Source organism: Poecile atricapillus, chromosome 2 (genome assembly GCF_030490865.1).
Source record: "Poecile atricapillus isolate bPoeAtr1 chromosome 2, bPoeAtr1.hap1, whole genome shotgun sequence".
NCBI classification, from domain to species: Eukaryota; Metazoa; Chordata; class Aves; order Passeriformes; family Paridae; genus Poecile; species Poecile atricapillus.
Window position 1 is genome coordinate 35,079,357 of NC_081250.1, and position 20,850 is coordinate 35,100,206.

Below are 20,850 nucleotides of genomic sequence, written 5' to 3' on the forward strand. Positions count from 1 at the left end.
AATGTTACATTACATGCATATAATAGATTCATAAATATAAAATACTTTCACTGTTCTTTGGTTTCCATGCAGATTTATGGTCTATCAAATGGATTAAAGCCTGTGGCTGCTGCATAGTCAAGTAGGCAGCTGCTCAATATTTATTTTTATCTTCATTGCTGAAAAAGTAGGCCCACTGCTCATTAAATTAGTCCTGGTTCTTCCAGTAAGCATTATCTCCTTCACCAGTACAGGTTAGAGATATTTGGAAGTTTTCCAGCAATGCTTAGGGGTTTTTTGCTTTTTTTATTTTTCAGAAAAGATGTATTTGCGCCTGAAATGTTTCAGTCAAAAGAAAAAAAAATATTTTACCGACCATATGTGACCATATGTATTCACACATCTCACCTCCGCCCTCAGCATTCACACCTCACTATTTCCTTGGATTTCTTTGGGTGTCCTGAGCCTCAGTTTAATCTGCCTGATAGATGGGCTAATTATGTTGAAAGCTAATGATCCCTGGGCCTTAGGCAGTCTGCCATTAAGCTGAGAACCCAAACCACAGTCTGCCTGGCAGATCTTCCCCAGGCATAGCAGACCTGAAACTGGGCCATTGTTTGCCAGAAAACTCCTTCCATCAAAAGCCCACCACCTCCCCCGGAGTTTAAAATTTTGGAAGAAATACAAGAAATTTCACAGAGAGCAAACTCCATGCTTTTCACCAGATCTCATCCACTCACAGCAGGATAAATCATCATGTTAATCCACTACACCTTTATATTAGTATTTGCCTTTTCCTATTATGTTCATGGAATGACAGACTCTATGAGTACATACATATATGTGTGTGTATATATAGATACACACACACCAAATTAGACAAAATATGTTGTCTGTAAGTAGGTAAGATTTCTGTTGTGCCCAGAAGGGCAGGGGGGGAATTCTTCAGATAGTTCTTAGCTTTGGTATTTCTTGGCTCCTAAATGTTTTAGTTTGCAGTCTATTTATAAAGTTAGAAAGTAATTTTAAAGATGCATTTTAATGCAAAGTCTAGGAGAGGCTTATTTTGAACTAAACTATTTGTGATTTTTCAGTAGATATTCTAAAAATAGTTTTGTTGTGTATGTGATGTGGACTGCAGAGTTTTGCAATAGTAGGGCTCTTGAGCAGATTGGGGTTTGTCAGGAATTAAAAAATGGAGTATCAGGTTATAAAATAATCTACATCCCATGATAATACTCAGGGAGAGCTCCAGATTCTTATAAACATTGAATGCATTGACTGGCCATTGTTGTACACATTTCTCTCTTGAACTTGTGCTGGTTAATTCCCTGAAGAAATAAGGGATCCGGTTATTTTGGAGAAAACAAGGACAGCAAGGGAATTAAAACAGGATTTCTGCTTCTGTCCTCTTCTTCATTTGCATTTTAGTCAGGAGTTCAGCACTTAAGCAGAGACAGGAACTTTATTACTCGGGGTACTACATATAGTGCACTTTTAAAATACTGTAGTAATTTACTATTGGGTCCTTGATCTGATATTTGAAATTCTTCTTTACAGCCTTAAGTGTCTTGTGGTTATGTTTCATTTCATGTTTTTTTCTTGTGTGAAAAAGAAATGTGCTTGCTCCGAAGGTGGGGCAGCTCTCTAGAGTGTAAGCTCTCCAGGGCAGGGAACGTCTCTTACTCTGTGTTTGTACCACGTCGCTGTTGCCTTGATCTGGTCAGAGGCTCAAGCTTCTGTGCACTGCTGCAATGCAAATAATAAACACTACTGAAAAGTAAAGAGTCTGTCCAGTCAATTGGAGTCTTACCCAAGTATGAACTGAGGGAAATTGGGTGTCAAAGTCAATGCTCTCCATTGTAGGTTGTTTTAACACATAATGACAATTTAAAATAGTAATGAGTTTTATAAATTAGCCGTGCAGCTACTTGATAATTTGCAGACTTTAGAAGGTTTGCTGCTGGTAAATATGATGACATTTCTTGTTAACAGTAAATAGTGAGACTGTACAGATTTACCAAACAAAGGAGAATTCTTACTCTGGGATCCTGCCCTAAAGGGCTTCTGTAAGTATAAATCTCTATAAACTGCAGTATTGCTAAAGCATACAGCTAAGTACTTCTGTAAATGCAGAGAGTCTAATCACTCAATTTACTGAATGAAATATCATGAAGGTAACTTAGAGGGCCTTTCTTTTACTTTCTCTTCTAAAAAAAGAAAAAGATTCTCTAGGCCTCTAGGCAATGACTTAATGTGTAGTAGTGATTTTCCAGACATCTTAGCGAATAAAAATGGAACTTTACAAGCTGAATTACCTCCAAAAGTATTTTTCTCATTTGGTGCTTCATGCAGTTATGGGACCAGAGTCATCTCAGCTGAACATGAACAGGAAATCATGGGAATATTGATGTTGTGGATAGCATATGTAAAACTGTACTGAAAATAGTGGCCTAAATTTCAGTAGGATGGATGGCCCATTTCTAATCTGAGGCAGGCAATTACACAACGGCAGGAAGCAGAAGGTGAAAAATATACAAGGTAAAAGTCTGTCAAAATGACAATGCAGAGATCACTGTTTAGAGCTGGTGCTGAGCTGCAGAAGAGTCTTGAGTGAGCATTCACTGAATTTTTCCAAGTGGAACATTTTATTGTAGAAAAGTAAGAAATAAAAGATCTGCTATTCTAAATTGTCTTTGACACTGTAGGTTTGGAGGAATGTTTTAGACATTATTCTGTCTGCTCAGGACAACTTTCTGATTGCTTAGATGATGTTTTTCCAAAAAAAACATTTCTTTTTTTTCCAGAAAAATCTGCCAGAATTGCCACTTCACTTGTTCTTCACTTGTAGGTTAAACTTCCATGACATTGGTCTGTGTGAAACTGAGGAGCTAATCTCCTTATCCCTGACTGATCTCCAAGGTTCTCCTGATCTCGTTTGGTGCTTAGCACTGCTATGGTTTTAAGAAGTGATGTTTCCCCATCCTAATCCCTCTCCACCCTGCCAAAACTCACTACCTGGTCCTAATTGGCTGGATGTAGAGAGCTGATACCTGAATGGCTCCTACCTCTTCCCCTCATCAGTAAATGTGTAAGTTTTTCACACTGCTGAACCCATCATGGGTCACACATTGCTCAGTGCAAACAGTTGTCAGGGAAAACAGCTATAATTGCTTCTTAGTGGCTTTTTTGTTAGCTGAGAGCAACCACTTGCTTATTTCCAGATTCTTTGTCCTGGGAGCTCCCTGGGACAGATGTTCCCCATTGTCTTCACCCTGGCAGAGGCCAGGCAGCTGTGGCACTTCAGAGGTGCAGGGCTTTATCTCACCCACGAATGGTTGATTTGCATCTTGCAGATGGCGGCAGCAAGGTGGAAGTCAGCGGCACAGGAAAGTTCTAGATAACTTGGAGCTGAATCTGGGTGGTGTGGTGAAGCCACCTGGAAGTCTCTTGAGGGTCACAGCTCCTTCAAGTCCCCAGGTTTGTCTGTGGCATGTTACCAGAGCCTGCAGCTGCAGTATTGCTGCACCCTCTGCTCCTCTTCAGCACTTGTAGGCAGTGGTATCTAGTAAGGGCACTCATTTGTCTACCTTGCAACTACCTGGCAATTGCAGCAGTTTCCCTTAGAAACATTAATTGGCCCCACAGTCTGCCTCATTGCTGGTACCAGCTGCTTGTTCCTAAAGGCCAAACCAGAAACCAGTGCTGGAGCAAGAGCCTCTGTGGTGGCTCGTGTGTTGTGGAGCAAGTGGTACACGTGTTGTGAGGCACCTTTTGCTGTTGGTTTGCAAACAAATTTAGCATGTTAAGGCTTAAAAGGCTTAAACCTATAAAGCTTGAGGTGATTTGTGAATTGTTGCCTGTAGAGATAACCTTTCTCTTCCCAACATTTTGCCACTGTTGGAATTAATGAAGATTAGTAAGAAAGCAGAAAAAAAGCCCAACTGGGAAGAACTCATCAGGAAAGTATCCAGGTTTGATGCCCTGCAAGTGCCATGCAGCACTGATGGCTGTGAAACTGGGATGCAAATGAAACATTAAGCACAGGGAAAATGGAAGCAACTGGCTTGCTTTCCATGCCAGTCTGTGACATTACTAAGAACCCATGTTGACAAGGAGCAAAAAATTGCTCTAAATTAAAATAAAACAAGGGCAGCATGCAATCATAATGATGTTGATAGAAGATGGCAGGTCATTTAATGAAATCTCCCTGTATTACAGCAATAGTAAACCACATTGTTAAACTTCTGAAAGATTAAATGGCTTAAAAATGAAGTGAAAATGCATTTAAGTGGTAAATTAACTTAGTTTGTTTGAATGAACAATAAAGTGCTCAGCTTGTTTTTCAAATGTAGAATCAAGAAGCAGTTATTTCTAATGTGGAATTTTAAAAAAAGAATTGATTTGGAAATTTATGTAATATACATGGATAAATTATAAATGGAGGCAATTAGTGTGCTGTGAAAACATACTATCCAAAAGGATGTGCGTGGAGCTATGGTTTTGTCTAGGTGCAGTGAAGTCTGATTTCAGTTGTCTTGTGCTGTGGCAAGCTTTTGTCTGGTTTTTGTAAACTCCAGGTTTAAAATGCTGCGTTGTCTGGTTCTGGTTGGGTAAATTCTTCATTAATACCTTCTATATTAAGTGTGTCTGGCCCCTCCGCAGGGACTGAAGTGCGATACTCTGCAAACAGCTGAGAGCTTTTCCAAGGCATTCCTTCAGGAGCACTTCTCATCCCTCACCCTTCAAGGGGCGTGGCTGTGGTGTGGCCCCTTACCTCGCTGGCTGGGTTAAGTCTGTCTTTCAGTTGGAAGTCCCCAGAGAGCAAAAATGAAAGCAGAAGAGGGTCATGGTTCACATCAGCCTTCTAGGACATGACTCTTTTGTTGCTGCTTTCTTCAACTAGGAGAATGAGATTCTTTTCTGCTTGAAATTATAAAGTGTTTAGGTATGTGCCTTTTTTTTTAAGAGCAGAAAAGGCATTCTCAGCAGTACTGAGGCTGTCACCACAGATTAAAAGAGCCCAGGGGAACAACTGATTAACAAAAAGAAAATTAATGTAAAGCCTTTGTGTCCCTGTATTGAGCTCATACAGAGGAATACAACTTGTTTGGCAGTCATCATTAGAAGACCACCTTTGAAACTAACATTTTATCAAAGCACATAGTTGAGGGTTGTAACAGTAATGGGTAATTTCTGCTCTTTTGTTTTTACTTCTGTCTGGTTTGAGATAAAAGTAAAACTCAACTTTTCATGACCAAGCGCTGAGGAGGCACAATAAAGGCAGAAAAATATTTAAGTTCGATTGACTGAAACTGTTCCAACTACTTTTAATGTTTTATTGACTGTTTTTAGCAAAGCATTTCAAACTGGAAACAGAAAATTAGTTTTTTAAATACTTTAAACCTCAGTGTTTCCACATTTGAAAAAAAAAAAACAAAAACATAATTTGGCTCTTGGTCACAACTTCCCTGTGCAAAGTTTCTGGTCTGATGAGTCTCATGTTCTGCAACAAAAACTGTTTCCCTGAAAAATTTACCCCCGGGTTCAAGCATGCTGGCTGATAAGATGTTCTGCTCTTCCGATTAGCAAATAAAACATGATAGTACTTTATGAAGCAAATGAATCATCACTCTTCTTAATCACCACCTCTGGTTTAGCTCTGCAGTTTGCTGAATTCCATCACTCTGAATTAATGACAGTGGAAGGTGTGTAACATATTGCTGGTTCGAGGCCTTCCACTCTATGCTGGTGTTGCCACCAGCATTGGTGAGACAGTAAAACTCAGAGTGTGTTGGATGGGAGCTGTTACATCTCTTGTCTCATCAGCATCATGGTTTTCTGTGCTCCTATCCACTGGCCACTGCTGTGCAAACATGCTGAGAGCCACAGCTTTGCTCCAGGAGTCTCCCAGACAGAGCTGGTTTGTACAGCCATGCCCGAGGGAATAACCTGAACCTTGCTCTGGGTGGTTACATGCTTGCTTCTTTGGGCAGAACCACAAACAGACAGTGACGTCTCCCACAGCTGCTGATCAGCACTGAGGAGCAAAACCATCCTCAGGCCTGAGCCTGGTTCTGGGGCAGAAGCAGGAGCTGTGCCAGGGCACTGTCTGGTGATGGATCCCAACCACAGCTCAGGCTGCATGGAGGAATGCATCTCTGATGTTCCCCAACACAAGGACAGAAGCAATTGCTTGCTTTCTTTCCTTTCAGGGGAAAAAAAAAACAACTCCCTCACACACATACACACCTGGAAGGAGCTTTTTATTCTTTATGTTCTTTGTTCACATGGCAGCATTCCTGCACATCTAGTGCCTGCCAGCAACATAAAGAGGGTGGTGGCAGCTAATGTGGCCACTTTGACAAGTGTCTTCAATGAGACATCTGCTGCAAAGCTACAATCTCTGCTCTGGAGGAAAACATTGGTGCAGATGGCACCAAGTACCACACATAGTACCACACATAGTACCACACAATTCCCGTGTTCCAAACAGTAATCACGTAATGTGCTTACTGATAATAAATAAATAAATAAATTCAGATAAGTACCTTTGGTGTTTGGTAATCACAAAAAGAAGAAATCAGTGATTTCATAGATCTGGAGCTGAATTCAAGGCAGAAAAGTGACAACAAAGCTCATTACTTCCAGAACTAATGCTCTGCGCTTTTTGTTTGGTTTGTTTTGTTGTGTTCAATTGACTTAGATGGGTCTATGAGATACAGATGAAATATTTTACCTACAAAGTGTTATAGCAGGATTGGACCTGACGGTGAAAATCATTTACTCTGTATTATGTTTTCCCAGCTACATCTTATAAACTCCTCATCACAAATGAAACAAAATAAATAAGCTTTAAACCAAGTTACTGCAGTTGAACTACAGCCATGGATAGAAGTAGAGTACAGTATCAGTCTTGCTTTCAGAGTACTTTAGAAGTGCTGCTGCTGATAGGATAGTATATATTCAGATTAACTAAAAACTGTTAAAGAATATAAGTATCAGAGTGTTGGCAATTGTATATTTTTTAAAAAATTCCTGTTACTCTGAAAAATGCAAACTTTTTTCCTGCTCGTGGCACGAGTCAACTGCAGTGTTAGTCCTTGCCACTGGTAGCCCCACAGGTCCCATGAATTAAATTGCAGACTGAGGCATGATGTCATTCCCTCAGGTTTTTTTAATCTCCTTTTTGTGCTGAGAGCAGCCATCTGTCCCTCTCCAGACAATGATGGAAGCAGCTGTGCACGGTGTGCCATCAAGAACAAAAGCTTCTGCTTCATACCAGAGGGCAGTGGGCTGCAGGTCAAAGGGGGTTATAAGGTTATCAGGGTCAAATGACACCTGTACAGAAAAATAAAACTAGGATTACATGGCTTTTGTGTGTTCATTCACTAGCAGAGAAGTGCGGTCAGCCTTTGTCTGAGTGTTTCTCTAGTGGCCATGGGAATGCCTATGTGTTTCCAAGGATAGCTGAGCCGCTGCTTACCCACGGAGTAATGGAGTAACAAAGCCAGACGTGACACAAAACAATTATTTTGAAAGGAAAATAAAACAGCTTGTATGCATTCTGGTACTTTATGCAGGTTCAAAGTGTGTGATCTCAAGTGGTGTGCGTAGCCAGCATCATGCCCTTCTAAAAGCACAGTGAACTGTGCTTTTCATGTGCAGTCTGCAGCACACAGGACTTCCCTTGCTGCTTTGTGGGAAAAGGGAAGCTGAACAAGGGCCAAGGTGCTCTAAACCTCATTTATGAGAAGTTGGTTACGCTTTGAGCAGCTTTTTCTGCAAGGTGAGCTGCAGGGAGCTGGAGGAGGGTACATATCCCATAGAATGAAATTGCCCATTCCTGCAGATGCCTTTCTGCTTTGCCATATGTGGTGTCAGTCCTGTCCTAATTCTTCTCTGCTGTGCTGGGTCCATTTCAGAACAGAAACAGATACAAGTGTAAGCTACAGGGACTCTTCTTATATAGCAAGGGGGAATGTAATACATTCCTGGGGTAAAGCCCAGCCGTATAATGAAAGAGGTAAGTGAACCTGGCTGAGTTCAGAGCCTTTCTTTAGCCCCCACATCACTTTTTTTCTGCATGGATTCCTTCCCTGTTTCTCAGCAAACACACATTTCGAAGCTAGAGATATACCAGGGACCATACAGCCTTACACTTCTTTTGGGATGACAGCCTGGGATTTGACACTGTCTGTCACTACCAGGGTTAATGACTTTCCTTAAAGGTGATGGGACAGAAGCACGTATTTCACAATCAGGTAAGCTGTGAATACTGTATGCTCCTGTCTCAGGGGAATGTGCCCTGGGACATGCATGGATATACAAGTAAGCTCAGACAAGCTGTCAGCCAGCCATGGCTGGGCCATCACCAAAACCAGTGATCTCCTTCATGCCACAGTTTCACTTATGCATGTGGAAAATGGTTCCCTATTGCCTTCTTTGGTTTTTAACAATGCAGTTCATAAAGGATACTGAAGTGAAAGTTCACAGTCATAAAGCACAGCATTTTATAAAACTAGCATTTCTCCCTTTTTTTTCTGATTGAGGGCTGTTGATTCAGGCTTGTTAAAAAGTATTCTTTCAGCCTGAAAACACGCCGTGTTCTTATTTGCTAATTGCCTAGTTTGTTTCCTAAATGGCATGAATAAGTCCTTTCACCTAACATTGTCTACAGAGTTTATGCTTTTTTTAATGGGAAAAAGTCACAAGATGCTGCAGTAAAAGGGGACAGAAATATTACTAATGATGGAAAACACATGACTACATTTCTAGGTCAATGTACTGTGTAGTTTATCTGAAGGTGCCATGACTTCTGAGCAGCAGTGTAATTCAGTCATGTGAATTAAGTTTGAGACCAAAGCTTTAGAATTCCTTCACACCCCCAAGAAACTGCCAAAACTAGAGAAAAATCCTGTTTGCCACTTGATGCTGATGTTGGCACTGTCCCCCCTGCAAATTGCTTATCATTCACATCTCCCTGTGAGTGCTAAATGAACAGAGCATCACACCATTGAGAATCCGTTCCTGAACTGTTACTGCCCAGGAAGAATTTTACAGATTGCCAGTTTTTAGACAATATGATCACCAGTTCATGAATCACTGGTTCACAAATTATTTGTTCCCTTTCAGGCTGCATAAATCTCTATTTAACCCACAATAAAGTCTCTTGTTTTAAGCTGTCTTAAGCTAGGGCAAAACTTGGGGCGCTGCTGTTGGTTCCTGAGGCTGCCACAGCATACTTTACATTCTGGCAGCTCCGTCAGCGTCGCTTTACAGCTCCTCCAGAGATCTGCTGGCTCTGATCAGCGGTTAGTGGCTCCAGACATAAATACCATTGCTGTCCAACTGTTGTTTCTGGGAAACTTTCATGAAGCCTGTTTTTCTCCACATTTTATCTTAATCCCAGGAGGGGCAGATTTTTTCTTCTCTATATGAGCAGGCCCTCTGACTGCAGTCTGCAAGTTTCAGTCCAGAGCTGTGCTGCAAGGCTGAGTTGGTCATGCTCCAGGAGAAGTCTACTGTCACTAATATAGTATCAGAAGTCAAAGTGAGAAACAGAAGAACTTTCTAACTTTTATTTTTTGTATTGTGTTTATTTTTGTTGTGTTAGTTTCACTGTGTATGTTGAAGGTAGGCAGTTACTGTGTTTCTTTGGGATAACACCTGGCTGTAGGGTGTAGTAGTGTTTGAGACAGAGAAATGAGAATTATCCCAGAAGTGAGAGTGTAGATGTTTGTGTAGGGTGCTGTGTGTACATTTAGAGTATAACAAGACATAAGGTCAAACATCCATTGTGCCCACTGTACAACATAGTATCTGTATAGCACTGGGATTTTTTAAAAGCTGATATTACACAGACTTAATGCAGTCTCACAAAACATGGTCCTCTGTCGAACCCTGTGTTTGAGCATGACAACGCACTAGCTCCATTAAGCAGTTACGGTTAATGGTTAATGACAACCCCACAGGAGCCTAGAGGCCCCAAGGGTAGGTCTGCTATTGCCTGTGGCACCCCCAGACCTTTTGCCATCTTCTTCTTTCCTGCTTATCACATCCTTTCAAGGATACTGCACTGCACTCACAGGAGTCCTCTTTCTCAGAAGGGATGTTCTTGCCTCCCCAGACAGGGAAGTAAGAGCGTTAACTTTTCCACTTCTTTTCTGGCAGCCCAGTGGGTTTGGCGCTGGTTCAAACTCTGCAGTCTCCTTGCAGGGCAATAATGGTTTTAATCAATGGCAAGCTGGCTTTCCTAAACAAAGTACTGTTTCTGTGGAAAGCAAGAACTTAATGGTGAAAACGTGAAAATAGGAGAAGGTGTATAGGCATATAGCTTACGTGGTGCTGAGCCAGCATCCACTGGGGATCTGAATAAAAACTGTGGTGTTTAGGTTCTTTTTTTAATCTCTGTCTCTTGACTAATAGTCCTATATACTGCAGACAGCATGAGTCACTTCCTTCTTAAGCCATTGAGGCCATTGTATGTCATATTAAGCTCATTATGTTGTTAGGCTATTTCCTCTGTGGGTGAAATGTCAAAATAATGGCTACCTACATAGTCAGTGTGAGAAATCAGTATTAATATAGACCCTTCCTTCTATAGTTACAATTCTTGAAAAAGTTCATTCAATGAGCCCAGATAAACCTATAAAGTTGCATGCAGCTGTGTAACCAATGACATAGTAAGCTGGATATTCCATGTTTCCAGAGCATGAGTCTTAACCAGTCTGAAGTATGAGGAGTATTGATAACCAAAACAAAGTACAGTTGTTTATCTATAATTACTTAGAGATACAGTTAAGGCTCATAAAATAAATTATTCCATATTTAATTTATTCTAAAATTGAATATCTAACAGAGCAATAGATACAGAAAATAGTACAGAGGGATATTGATTTTACCTGATTTTAAATATCCTTTAGTAAAGATATCTGTTTCTGCCAGAGCCATTGAGTTTTCCTATATGATCCATAAATGACCTGCAAAAGGCAGTTCAAGCTCATCCATTATAGACTTGACCTCTCACAGAAGATGAATCACTGTCTGAAGGTTTATGTTTTTCTCCTTTGTTTATAAAACAAGAATATATTACTGTTTTAGATTAGACACCTGCTATGCACTCATCCATCCATCCATCCATCCATCCATCCATCTATCCATCCATCCATCCATCCATCCATCCATCCTCTTCTTAAATGTCTATTTGTTAGAAAAATTCTGTGTTAGTTCTGTTGTCAAAAAATTACCATCATCATTGACAGAATATCAGGATCACTGCCAATATTTTGCAAATATCAGGATAAATATCATGCTTGAATTTTCGTTTGGCTACAGGCCAGATGTTATCATGGATACACATTGATCTATACGTGTGATAACAGTACTCATTGACAGGCACTGCATGCAGGCAAATTCAGTCAGTTACATGTGTTGTATCCCCAGAGAGAGCAAGAGGTAATTCAGAAATCAATCCAGTTCCCTGAACAAGCCCTTTTTGCAGATGAAGCGGCTCCTGGCAGCCCTGTGGGGGCTGGTGTTCCCTGGGGCCATGGTGTTCTTCCACCACAGCAGCAGCAGTGGCCGTGGTGCGTAGTTCTGCTCCCATCTGCCCTGCTTAGTCCTCATGCCTCTTCTCTTTCGTCCCTCTGCGACCATTTAGGTCACAAATACTAAGCACAGGGGAGAGGATCATGAACTTGGCCAGGAAAATGTCATTAATAACCTTGACAAGCATGGAGATGGATTGGGAAGGATAAAGGAGAGAGTGGGAGGAAAGGAAGTCGAGACAATAAATAGGCTAGACCTGCTGTTACCATGTTAATCTCTACAGGGTTATTTGAGGGAATTGCTGTGCCTAGATCCTTTCCTTATTTCTGCACTGTTTCTTCCATGATACTGACATTGTATTTGTAACACAGTCCCTATTTATTATAGTTGACAAAAATAAGAAATCAAAATACTATTTTGGACGTATTGAAGGTGGATAGGAAATACAAAAATTAATGCATTAAGTGATGGAATTGCCTGACAACATAAAATCATTTAATCCATTCACTATTTTTTAATAGAAGATGACTGTGTAATCGCATACCACTTAATGTGATCTCCAGTCGTTGTTCCAAAATAGACAAAAGTTTATTATATTAATACACCATAAGAGGCTTACAGAAACTATTATTTTTAATAATAGTCTCACTAGTGCCTCCCTGATTACACACTATTTCACCTTTGCCTGTTGTATTGTTTGGTTCACTACATTGCTTTGAGAAAAATAATCATGATGCATACAGAAAAATCTGTTTGAGGAGGATTTAGAAAGGGGATCTGAAGTTTAAGGGAGATTATATTTCCATTTTCTGTAGGTAAATTATATTTTTTGTCTGTGGAGGAATGGAGGAATACATGTATGGTCAAAAATAAGTGCATATAAATGACAGCTGTTTGCTGAGATGCTAATAAATAATCACATTAATTTAGGAGAGGTATAAATATTACGATTTTAACAACTTTAACATCAGTAATGTTACTGATGTAACAGGTTACACATGTGCTTCGTTAAGTCTTCCTAATTAAACACTTTCTTTTGCTGTGGATTATCTGCAAAAGATAGGTGGGAGTGGTGATGGAAGCGCAACCAGGCTCTCCAGAACAGGAGCCCAGTGTAGGTAGTCTGCTGCCTAAACACTTATGCATGTTGTTGACAGCTGCTCGGTCATAACTTTCAGAGGTACTGATGGTTATTTAAAAAAAAAAAAAAAAAAAAAAGAAAGTTGAAATTCCAAGTAATTAAAAGCATAACTATAGATAAATCTTAATCCTTAAAAAAAACACCAGTGGTTCATTTTTCTTTATTTTATTAACACTATTTTATAATATTTATTTTATAATATTTATAATATTAACATAATTTTATTAAGTTTAGTGAATGACAATTCACCTTGAAAGGAAGTTTTCTGCTGGAGACAAGAGACTGTTGGGTTTGGGCTGGAGAAGAGGCAAACCGGAGGGCAGCAGTAGCTCAGCAGCAAGGCAATCTGATTTCTTCCCTAGCCCTGGGCCACATGTGGATCTTCCTGGCCCTGCTCACCTCTGCAACCTCTGCTCCTCTAATCGACACTGGGAGCCTTCCCACAGGAGAGAGGGTTCCTTTGGAAAGTGGGTTTTGCAACACCAGGTTAGCAAACATCACCCTTCATGCCTTGTGCTTGGCTTTCTGTTCAGCATGTTTTCTGCTTGGAGTTTGTTTCCTCCCACTGTTTCAGCAGCACAGGAGCTTTTTAATGGCAGCTCACAGTGCTGTGGCAGTGAGAGGCACAGACTGGTGGGACTGTGGTATGGCAGATGCCTTTGGCAGATTGGCCTTCAGCACCATTTCCCCTCTGTGCCCCATGTCTTGCTAAGAGATGGCTTCTTTGACGTGTTCTGAGCACACCGTGGGAAGAGCTCCATGGGAGAAAACTAGGAAAAACCCAATAGCTGCAAGATTCCTGCTCCGTGTGTCATCTTCACCACGTGTTTGCGATTGAGCAAACATAATCTGTCTGGCAGATAACCCTGTGTGCCGTGCCTGCAAGGAAACAGGACTCTCTTTGACCTATGACTGTATCTATACGCAGAGTTAAGTGTATTTAGTTAGAGATCAGTCATGGATTCGTCACAGCTCCTCATCATGGAGCAATCTCCGTTTCACTTGGGTGTCACCCAAAGAGATGTGCCCGTGCTCTTCCTTTCCCCCCACAGCTGTGTCCTTCAGCAGGCAGAGCAGCAAGCCAAGGATGTGCTGCCTGATCTCCCCTCCCTGCCAGCCACGGTCAGGCACGGTGGCAGCTCAGGGAGCAGAGCCACCGCTCCCATGGCATCTCTTCCCACCACGCTGGAGCTGGCACAGACAAGCAGGGCAGCGTGCAGAGTTCCCCCACCGCTTGCTTCCAGCAAATCCTCTGCACTGCCCACACGACTGCAGGAGAAATCATACCACATGTACAAAGCCAAAAGCTTTTCGTACTGCAATTTTTTCTTTTCTGCGCCCGAGGCCTTTGTTAGCAAACAAGACGCCAGTCTTTGAGGGGAGAGACAATGGTGCGGTTCAGCTCATGCTGTGGAGGCGCGCTGGAAATGGCGCAACAGCTGAGTTGTTGCCCTCTTCCCCCCCTGCTCCGCCCCTTAATTTTATTATTCTGGTTCAGTGACATTTATTTGTCTCTAAATGCCGAATTTCCATCTGTTTTACAACGAGACTAGTAAACTAAAACTGTATCTTAGGCAGAAATCCTGTGGTCTGAAAACACAGACAATCCACATTCACCTTCCAGCCTTCACTAGCTTCACTTTCAGTGACAACCAGCAATAATATTCTTAGCCATTGGCCTTCTCCTGTTTAGCTGCAGGCTAACTCACTAAGTTGATCAAGAGATGCTCTTTGAATGAGTTGACACCATGTGCAGCCAATTTTGTATTAGGTAAAAGAAAGCAGATAAAAGAAGAGCACTGGGTTGAGCCTGTGGTATCAGGAGCTGATTGCAGCTGGGAATTTGTCATTGCTGAAGTTTGCATTGTATTTAGAGAAGGAAGTGGTTGTGTATGTGGTCCAGCTCATCTGAGGTTTGCAGCACCATTTAGAAACCAAACCTGTCAGGGCTTTGATTAAGCTCCTTAAGAGGAAGAACTCACTGCTGGCCTTCTGTGCACATCCTGTGTCTGCAACGAATCCCCCTGAACAACTGTCTAAATGGGACCCAAGCAAGGCAGATACCCAGGGGATAAATAAAATCTCATATATGATAAACAGTAAATACTGCTGTGCCTTAGTCATATGAACTAGTTTGGCTGAATTTTCCTCCCCCCAGTCTATTAAGTTTAATGCTTCTGTACAAACACTCTGAGTTTCCATTGAATGTCTGTGTGTCTGATCCCAGGATGACACTGTGATATTCCAAAAATAGTTTAATAAATTGAAATTCCAAGATGTATCATCATAAGCCTGTCACTTGAGTATCAAATCTGCCATGTTATGTAAAAAATATTGGTTATATAATGGGATTTTTATCAGTCTAGTGACATAAATGCAAATATTAGAGCATTATTAGGAAACCGACCTCTCTCTGACTTTGGATGTGTTATGCTGAAAGTTAAAGGAAAAAGTAGCTTATGTGTAATGTGGGGGATTTAGATGGAGTAGTTTCAGAGGTGTCTGACAACCCAGAGCTAGCTTGAGGGTTTTCTTTCTGATAAATATAAATAAATTTAAATGGTATTGAGGAAAGAAACTAGAATGTGATCAGAACTTTGAGCATCTCCAAGGTTTCCTTTGTGATGGCCCAAACCATGCCATTGCTGCTGGAAAAAAACAGTACTTTTTGCCTCTTGAAACACATGGAGAAAGAGTTGGGCAGCTATAGTCTGTCCTGGAAAGCAGATAAAGGTGCCAAGGTAGCAGAAGCTGGGACTCACTACAAGAGGGCATATGGAAGAGCAGGAGGGATTTCCTGCAGGCAGAGCAATGTTCATGCATGCATCACAGCCAGTTGTCACCAGTGGTCAGGTAACAGTGCCAAGCCCCAGGGAAAGGCCGAATGGGCAGCAACTCAGGGAGCAGAAGGTTTGTGTGGAAGTCCTCCCTTCTGGGGAGCGGAAGCTTTGAAGTATGGGAGTGTGTAAAAGGTGGCGTTGTGAGTTACCTGAAAAAGAAAGGAATTAAGTGTGCTATAGATAGAAGTAAGTGCTTTGTTTTATGACTGAGAAGCTGATTTTGCAGGTTGCACAACTGCTGGAAAACCCTAAGTAGGGTACTCTCTGAAATTGCACAGCCTGATGTTACTGACGGACAGCCATCTGTCCCCATGGGCTTTCAAATCAGCAGAGCGTCACTTTTACTAAGCGCAGGCAGTCTGTGCAGTGGAGGGGTAGTAAGTGAATTAGATGAACCTTCTGACTTTTCAGCCTGAGGTAAAAGCAGACTGAAAAAAATAGATGCAAGGTCAACTTCACAAGTTAATGTAAGTGAATGAAATACTTCAATTTCACATATTTTCTTTGTTAGTTGAAGTGGGGCAGACTGTGAAAGACCACTGGTGTGGTCTTCAGTGTCTCCAGTTCAAATAGGTAGTTTTCCCAGTAGCACTGGCAGCTCCTCACTTAGCTCTATTGCAGCACTTTGAGCATTAGGCACACCTTTGGACTTAAATCTCACAGTGCTCTGCCAAGCAGGTAACCTCCATCCTCCTCTTCTGGATGGGGAATTGGAGTACTTAGTAAAGGAGTAGAAGAGGGGAGCTGGAGGGAGGGAAACCGGTGGGGAGGGGGCACTGAATGTGCTTCTCAGTGAATGCTCAGTATCAGACATCTGTGTCCTGGGACACGGAACTACCTGCCTGTAAAAAAGTGGATCCCGTGTCCAAAGTAACGCTGAAAGCTGTTAGTAGTCATGGTCCCAATATCTCCTGTCCCTGGGCTTTAACTAGAAAACAGCTTCCCTCAAAATCTAGAGATGGCAGGTAACCAGAGCAAAGGTAATCCACCTTGAAGACCCTGTTCTGCAAGCAGGGCTGTGCATATGGGCCTCCTGCATCCATGTGAAGCTCCCCTGCTGCCTTCACTTAAGTGCTGCACAGGCTCCAGGGCTTCCAAGGCCACGTAGTCCCAGCTTTCAGCTTTCCCTGGCAGTGAGCTACCTCAGTGTTACCGAGTGCACACTGACAAAATACTTAGTTTAAACCATGGTGTAAAATTGCCAAATGCTTGGAGTGCTGCTGGATTTTTTACCTTGTATAGGATATGAAAAACAAAAAAAGAAAAAAGAAAAAAAAAAAAAAAAAAGAAAAAAAAAAAAAAAGAGAGACAGAGAAAGATTTTTTTGCCCTGTAAGATTAAACAATCATCATGGTTTTAAGGGCTTAATCTGCTGGCATGCAGACTGCTGGCTGATAAGTCTCCGAGTCTGAGTGTAATTGGATGCAGCATCGGATTCAGTTGTGTGTGGGCTTTCCAGGGGCTTTTTGTTTGTTCATTTTTTAACACACTGCAGAGTTGAGGAGATCTGTCCCTGGAAGTGCTTTTTGGGGTGAAGCTGTAACGCTGTGTGTCCCCCAGCCGTGATTTCGGCAGCACCTCTCTGGAGACCCCCGCTCGGGGAGCACAGGGGGGGAGGCTGCTCAGTGTATGAATTCGTGCTATTGTTGGAGGCACACATCTGCCTCAAGAAACTGCACGGCACAGGCCGTTACTTATTCAGATGCAGAAGCTCCTTCCGTCCCACAAGACGGCCCATTCAAGTCACATGCCAGAGGTCTCAGCAGAATGGGCTGCAGCTGCTTCAAATCTGCTGTCTAACATCAGAAGCAGTTGGACAAACTGTACCGTGCTGACTACAGTCAGGCTCCCCGGCGCCGAGGAAGACAGGGAAAAGATTTGGGATCCCAGCGCTATGTTCTCAGAGGACCTGTGGCTGGAAAATGAGAAAAACTGTGCTGTTGTTCACAAGTCGAAGCGAGGAAGGAAGCGCCAAGAGCTCCTGGCCGTGGCCCTGGGGGTGAAGGTGGGAGTCAAGGGGGCACTTTTGTGGCAACCTCTGAAACTCTTTGCCTATTCACAGATCACCTCCTTGGTCAGAAGAGCAGCCTTAACTCAGAACGACAACCACTTCAACTATGAAAAAGCACACAATTTTAAGGTAAGCACAGCTTGCTATTATTTTCAGCTAAAAAGTTCTGTTGAGATGCCTCACATTTTATTTTTTTGTTGTGATGAGGTTTGCAAGCACCTATTTATAATAGCTCTTAGAAAATTGTTGAAAAATTAATTTTTCTTTATACTTTAAGTTCCATTAACTGATTTCTTAGTATGCTGTTTCATAGGCACTTAATCCAAATAATGGTTTTCCTGCTCATTGTATTACTTGACTGGCAATTTAACTCTTTTTCACAGATTTGGTTTTCTTTTCAAATCAGAAACAAACCACTTCATACTTATTGTCTTCATCTTAAGTGTATCTACCTTTAAATAAGAAAAAAGAAAGCCCTTTTTCAAAATCCAGCTATTTTCAGAAGGCAGCAGTATTTTACCGTATTTTTACGGTACTGTTTATTTAAATACTGTATATTTACAGTATTTACAGTAAACATTTTGGACCATTTCTGATTTCAGAAAAAGTTGAGAGAGCTTGGGTGCTCCTAACAATAAAGCAAAGCACAGTGGTGGGTATTGTCTCCTAGCTTTTGTTCCCCCACCATATGCTAAGGAAATGTTGTCAGAGTCCCACTGAGCTGTAGGATCTGAGCTTGTGTTTGCTTGTCAAACTAAAACAGATCACTGGGCAAACACAGGGACATTTAAATGGATCATCTCTCTGCTGTCTATATGTACAAAATCAGATTCTTAAGGATTCTTTTCCCGAGCGCTGTCTCTGGCAGACTGCTGCAGGGAAGTGACTCAGCTTTGGAAACAGACCTTCCCGGCAGCTTGTATTAAAATGTTTTGCCAAAAGGACTGTGCTGGTTTCAGAGCATGCCAGCCAGTTACCATAGTTAATGCTGTCAGACTGTGTTTTGATGCTTATCGGGATGAGCATTGAGAATAAGAGTCAGTAACAAGACAAGAAAGGAATGTATCTCAGCTTTGAAACATCAATTTAGTTAATGCTCCTTGAGGATGCTGATCTGGGTCACTGTCAGAATAGTTCAACTCATTAGCAGAACAAGAATTTTCTGATATTTATCTAGGGCCTGTCAAAAAAGGAGAAGCACTGATCAAAATAATTTCACTTAGCAAAAAAGTTTCATTTCTTATTTTTCTACATACTCTGCTGTGCAGACATTGCTAACCTCTGCAGTGCTTCTGCTATCGTTGGCAAATCAATAATTTAATATTAGTGAACAAAGCAAATAATGGCATCCCTTTTCTCATTCCCCTTCCTTGACCCAGTCTACAGAAAAGTCGATATTTATCTCTCTGATCAGCACTGAAGGAAATAGGGGAAGCACTCTGTTTTCTTGCTTGATTAAGCCAACTTTCATTCTTTCTGGGTTTTTACCCTCATTATCATTTTAATATCAAAACTATTTTAGTTTAACTAGAAAATATTTTCTCATGACTGAGACTTCTTTCCACTTTGACCCATGCATTCCTTCCTCTTCAAAATTTCCCTTGTTTTGGCTTTGATTTATAATTGGACCTGTGCCCAGTTAACTTTGTGTTTGCACAATCTAGCTGTTGTATAGTTTCTGTTCCTTTCTGTTTCAAAAGAGTCATAGTTTAACTGGAAAGCCACATGATTAAAATAGATATGTATTCAAAGACTTGACAGCAGAAAATGAATGTTCTTAGTAAAGGCAATAACAGACCCTAGGGAACAAACATTTAAAAAATAATTGTCCAGAAAGGTCAATCAAAAGTGTTACATCTGCTTAATGGACAAATATGTTCACTATGCAAATACAGTTACTTTTCAAAGGAATATATTAGAACATGTCCAGCTGTTGAACAAAAAATGTGGATAGTATACTCAGAACAGAACATTTGAATTTAAAACATGGCTCAAGGCTAATATCTTTAATATATCCTATGTTCATTACATAAAAGGGTTCAAAAATCATTTTAAAAAGAAAGAATGGCTTTGTGGGTCTTGGACAAGATGCTTGATGGCTTTTGACAGCACTCAGGCTATGAAGATACGGGGTTTATCTGAAGGACAATGCTATTTTGAAGACATTCAAAAAGTTGTCTTCCCTGTTTTTAGGTGAATACTGATGTGCATTATATCATTCATCTCAGTTTCTAGGGATAAAGGTTATGTGTCACAGTGTCCTTCATAATCATGTCATAGGCAATTCTTCATGAACAAACAGGCACTCTTTAGCTTTTGTCCTTTACAAGATGAAGAATCTAAAAAATGAAGGGTACATTTCTAGCAAAGCTGATGGGATTTTTGTACATCTTATACCAAAGATCTTACTGCAAGAGAGAAGGAATGAAAGGTGAAAGGCACAAATTCAGATGGCTCTCCCTTCATCCTTGCCAAGCTAATAGAAAAATTAAAAAGCAGCATTGAAGTTTGGAGCATGAGGGCACCAAGTTTATGCTCTTCTGAGCATCCATGCGTTCTCATTCAACCTCTCTTCCAAATTTCAAGGCACTCAAGGCAAGTGGACAAAAAAAGATTTAGTATGCAGGCTGATTTGTCAAGCTGTGTGAGCACACCACGCAGTCACATGGATTTAGGTTTGGAGCTGGCGTCTGTCTGGCGGGACAACTTTGCATAAGCCAGTGTAGACATACCATAATTCAGGAAAGAGAATGAATCTCTGAAGCCCTGTTTAGAAAAACACAGAGGTATTTCTCCAGCTCTGTGGATGTCAGCCTGACTGGATCTCAAAGTCCTTTTGCATCTTGTTCCAGTTTGGATCCAGCAGCCTCTTTTGGATGTGCTTTACCTGCCAGCTTCAGTAGGGTCCCAGCTAGTGGTGAGGTCAACCTTGTGCCTGAGGGCAGCAGCATGGAGTTTGAGGATGCTCCACACTTTTTGTTCAAGGTTGGGAATTCATGAGAGGGCTTCTGTGCTGCTTCAAGTGAGCAAATCCGGCTGAATAATGTGCATTTACCACAATACTGTGCCTGTTTGCCACCATAGCATGGGCAAATCCCATTTGCAGGCGGGCTAGTGGAGTACAGGCAGCTGATCACAGACAAGTCAGGAGATTTGCTGGGAGAGAGGGGGCTCTGGGATAAATTTCCACTTGTGTTAAGCACTGCAGATAATGCTGCTTCTGGGAGACAAAGGGTCTGGGGGAGATATTTTTTTACAGACATCACGAAGATTATGTGTATTCATTTAAACAAAAATAACAGCAGAGTCAGCTTTTCTTCCCTTCAGAT

General features: G+C 41.4%; 1 protein-coding gene across 1 annotated transcript in view; it reads left to right on the forward strand.

The window, feature by feature from the left end:
* Positions 1 to 20,850, forward strand: part of CHN2 (chimerin 2) — a 156,819-nt gene that overhangs the window by 115,617 nt on the left and 20,352 nt on the right. Inside the window, exon 7 of the mRNA XM_058832799.1 lies at positions 17,573 to 17,650. Within this exon, the coding sequence (XP_058688782.1) occupies positions 17,573 to 17,650 (78 nt within the window). The remainder of the gene's footprint in view (positions 1 to 17,572; positions 17,651 to 20,850) is intronic.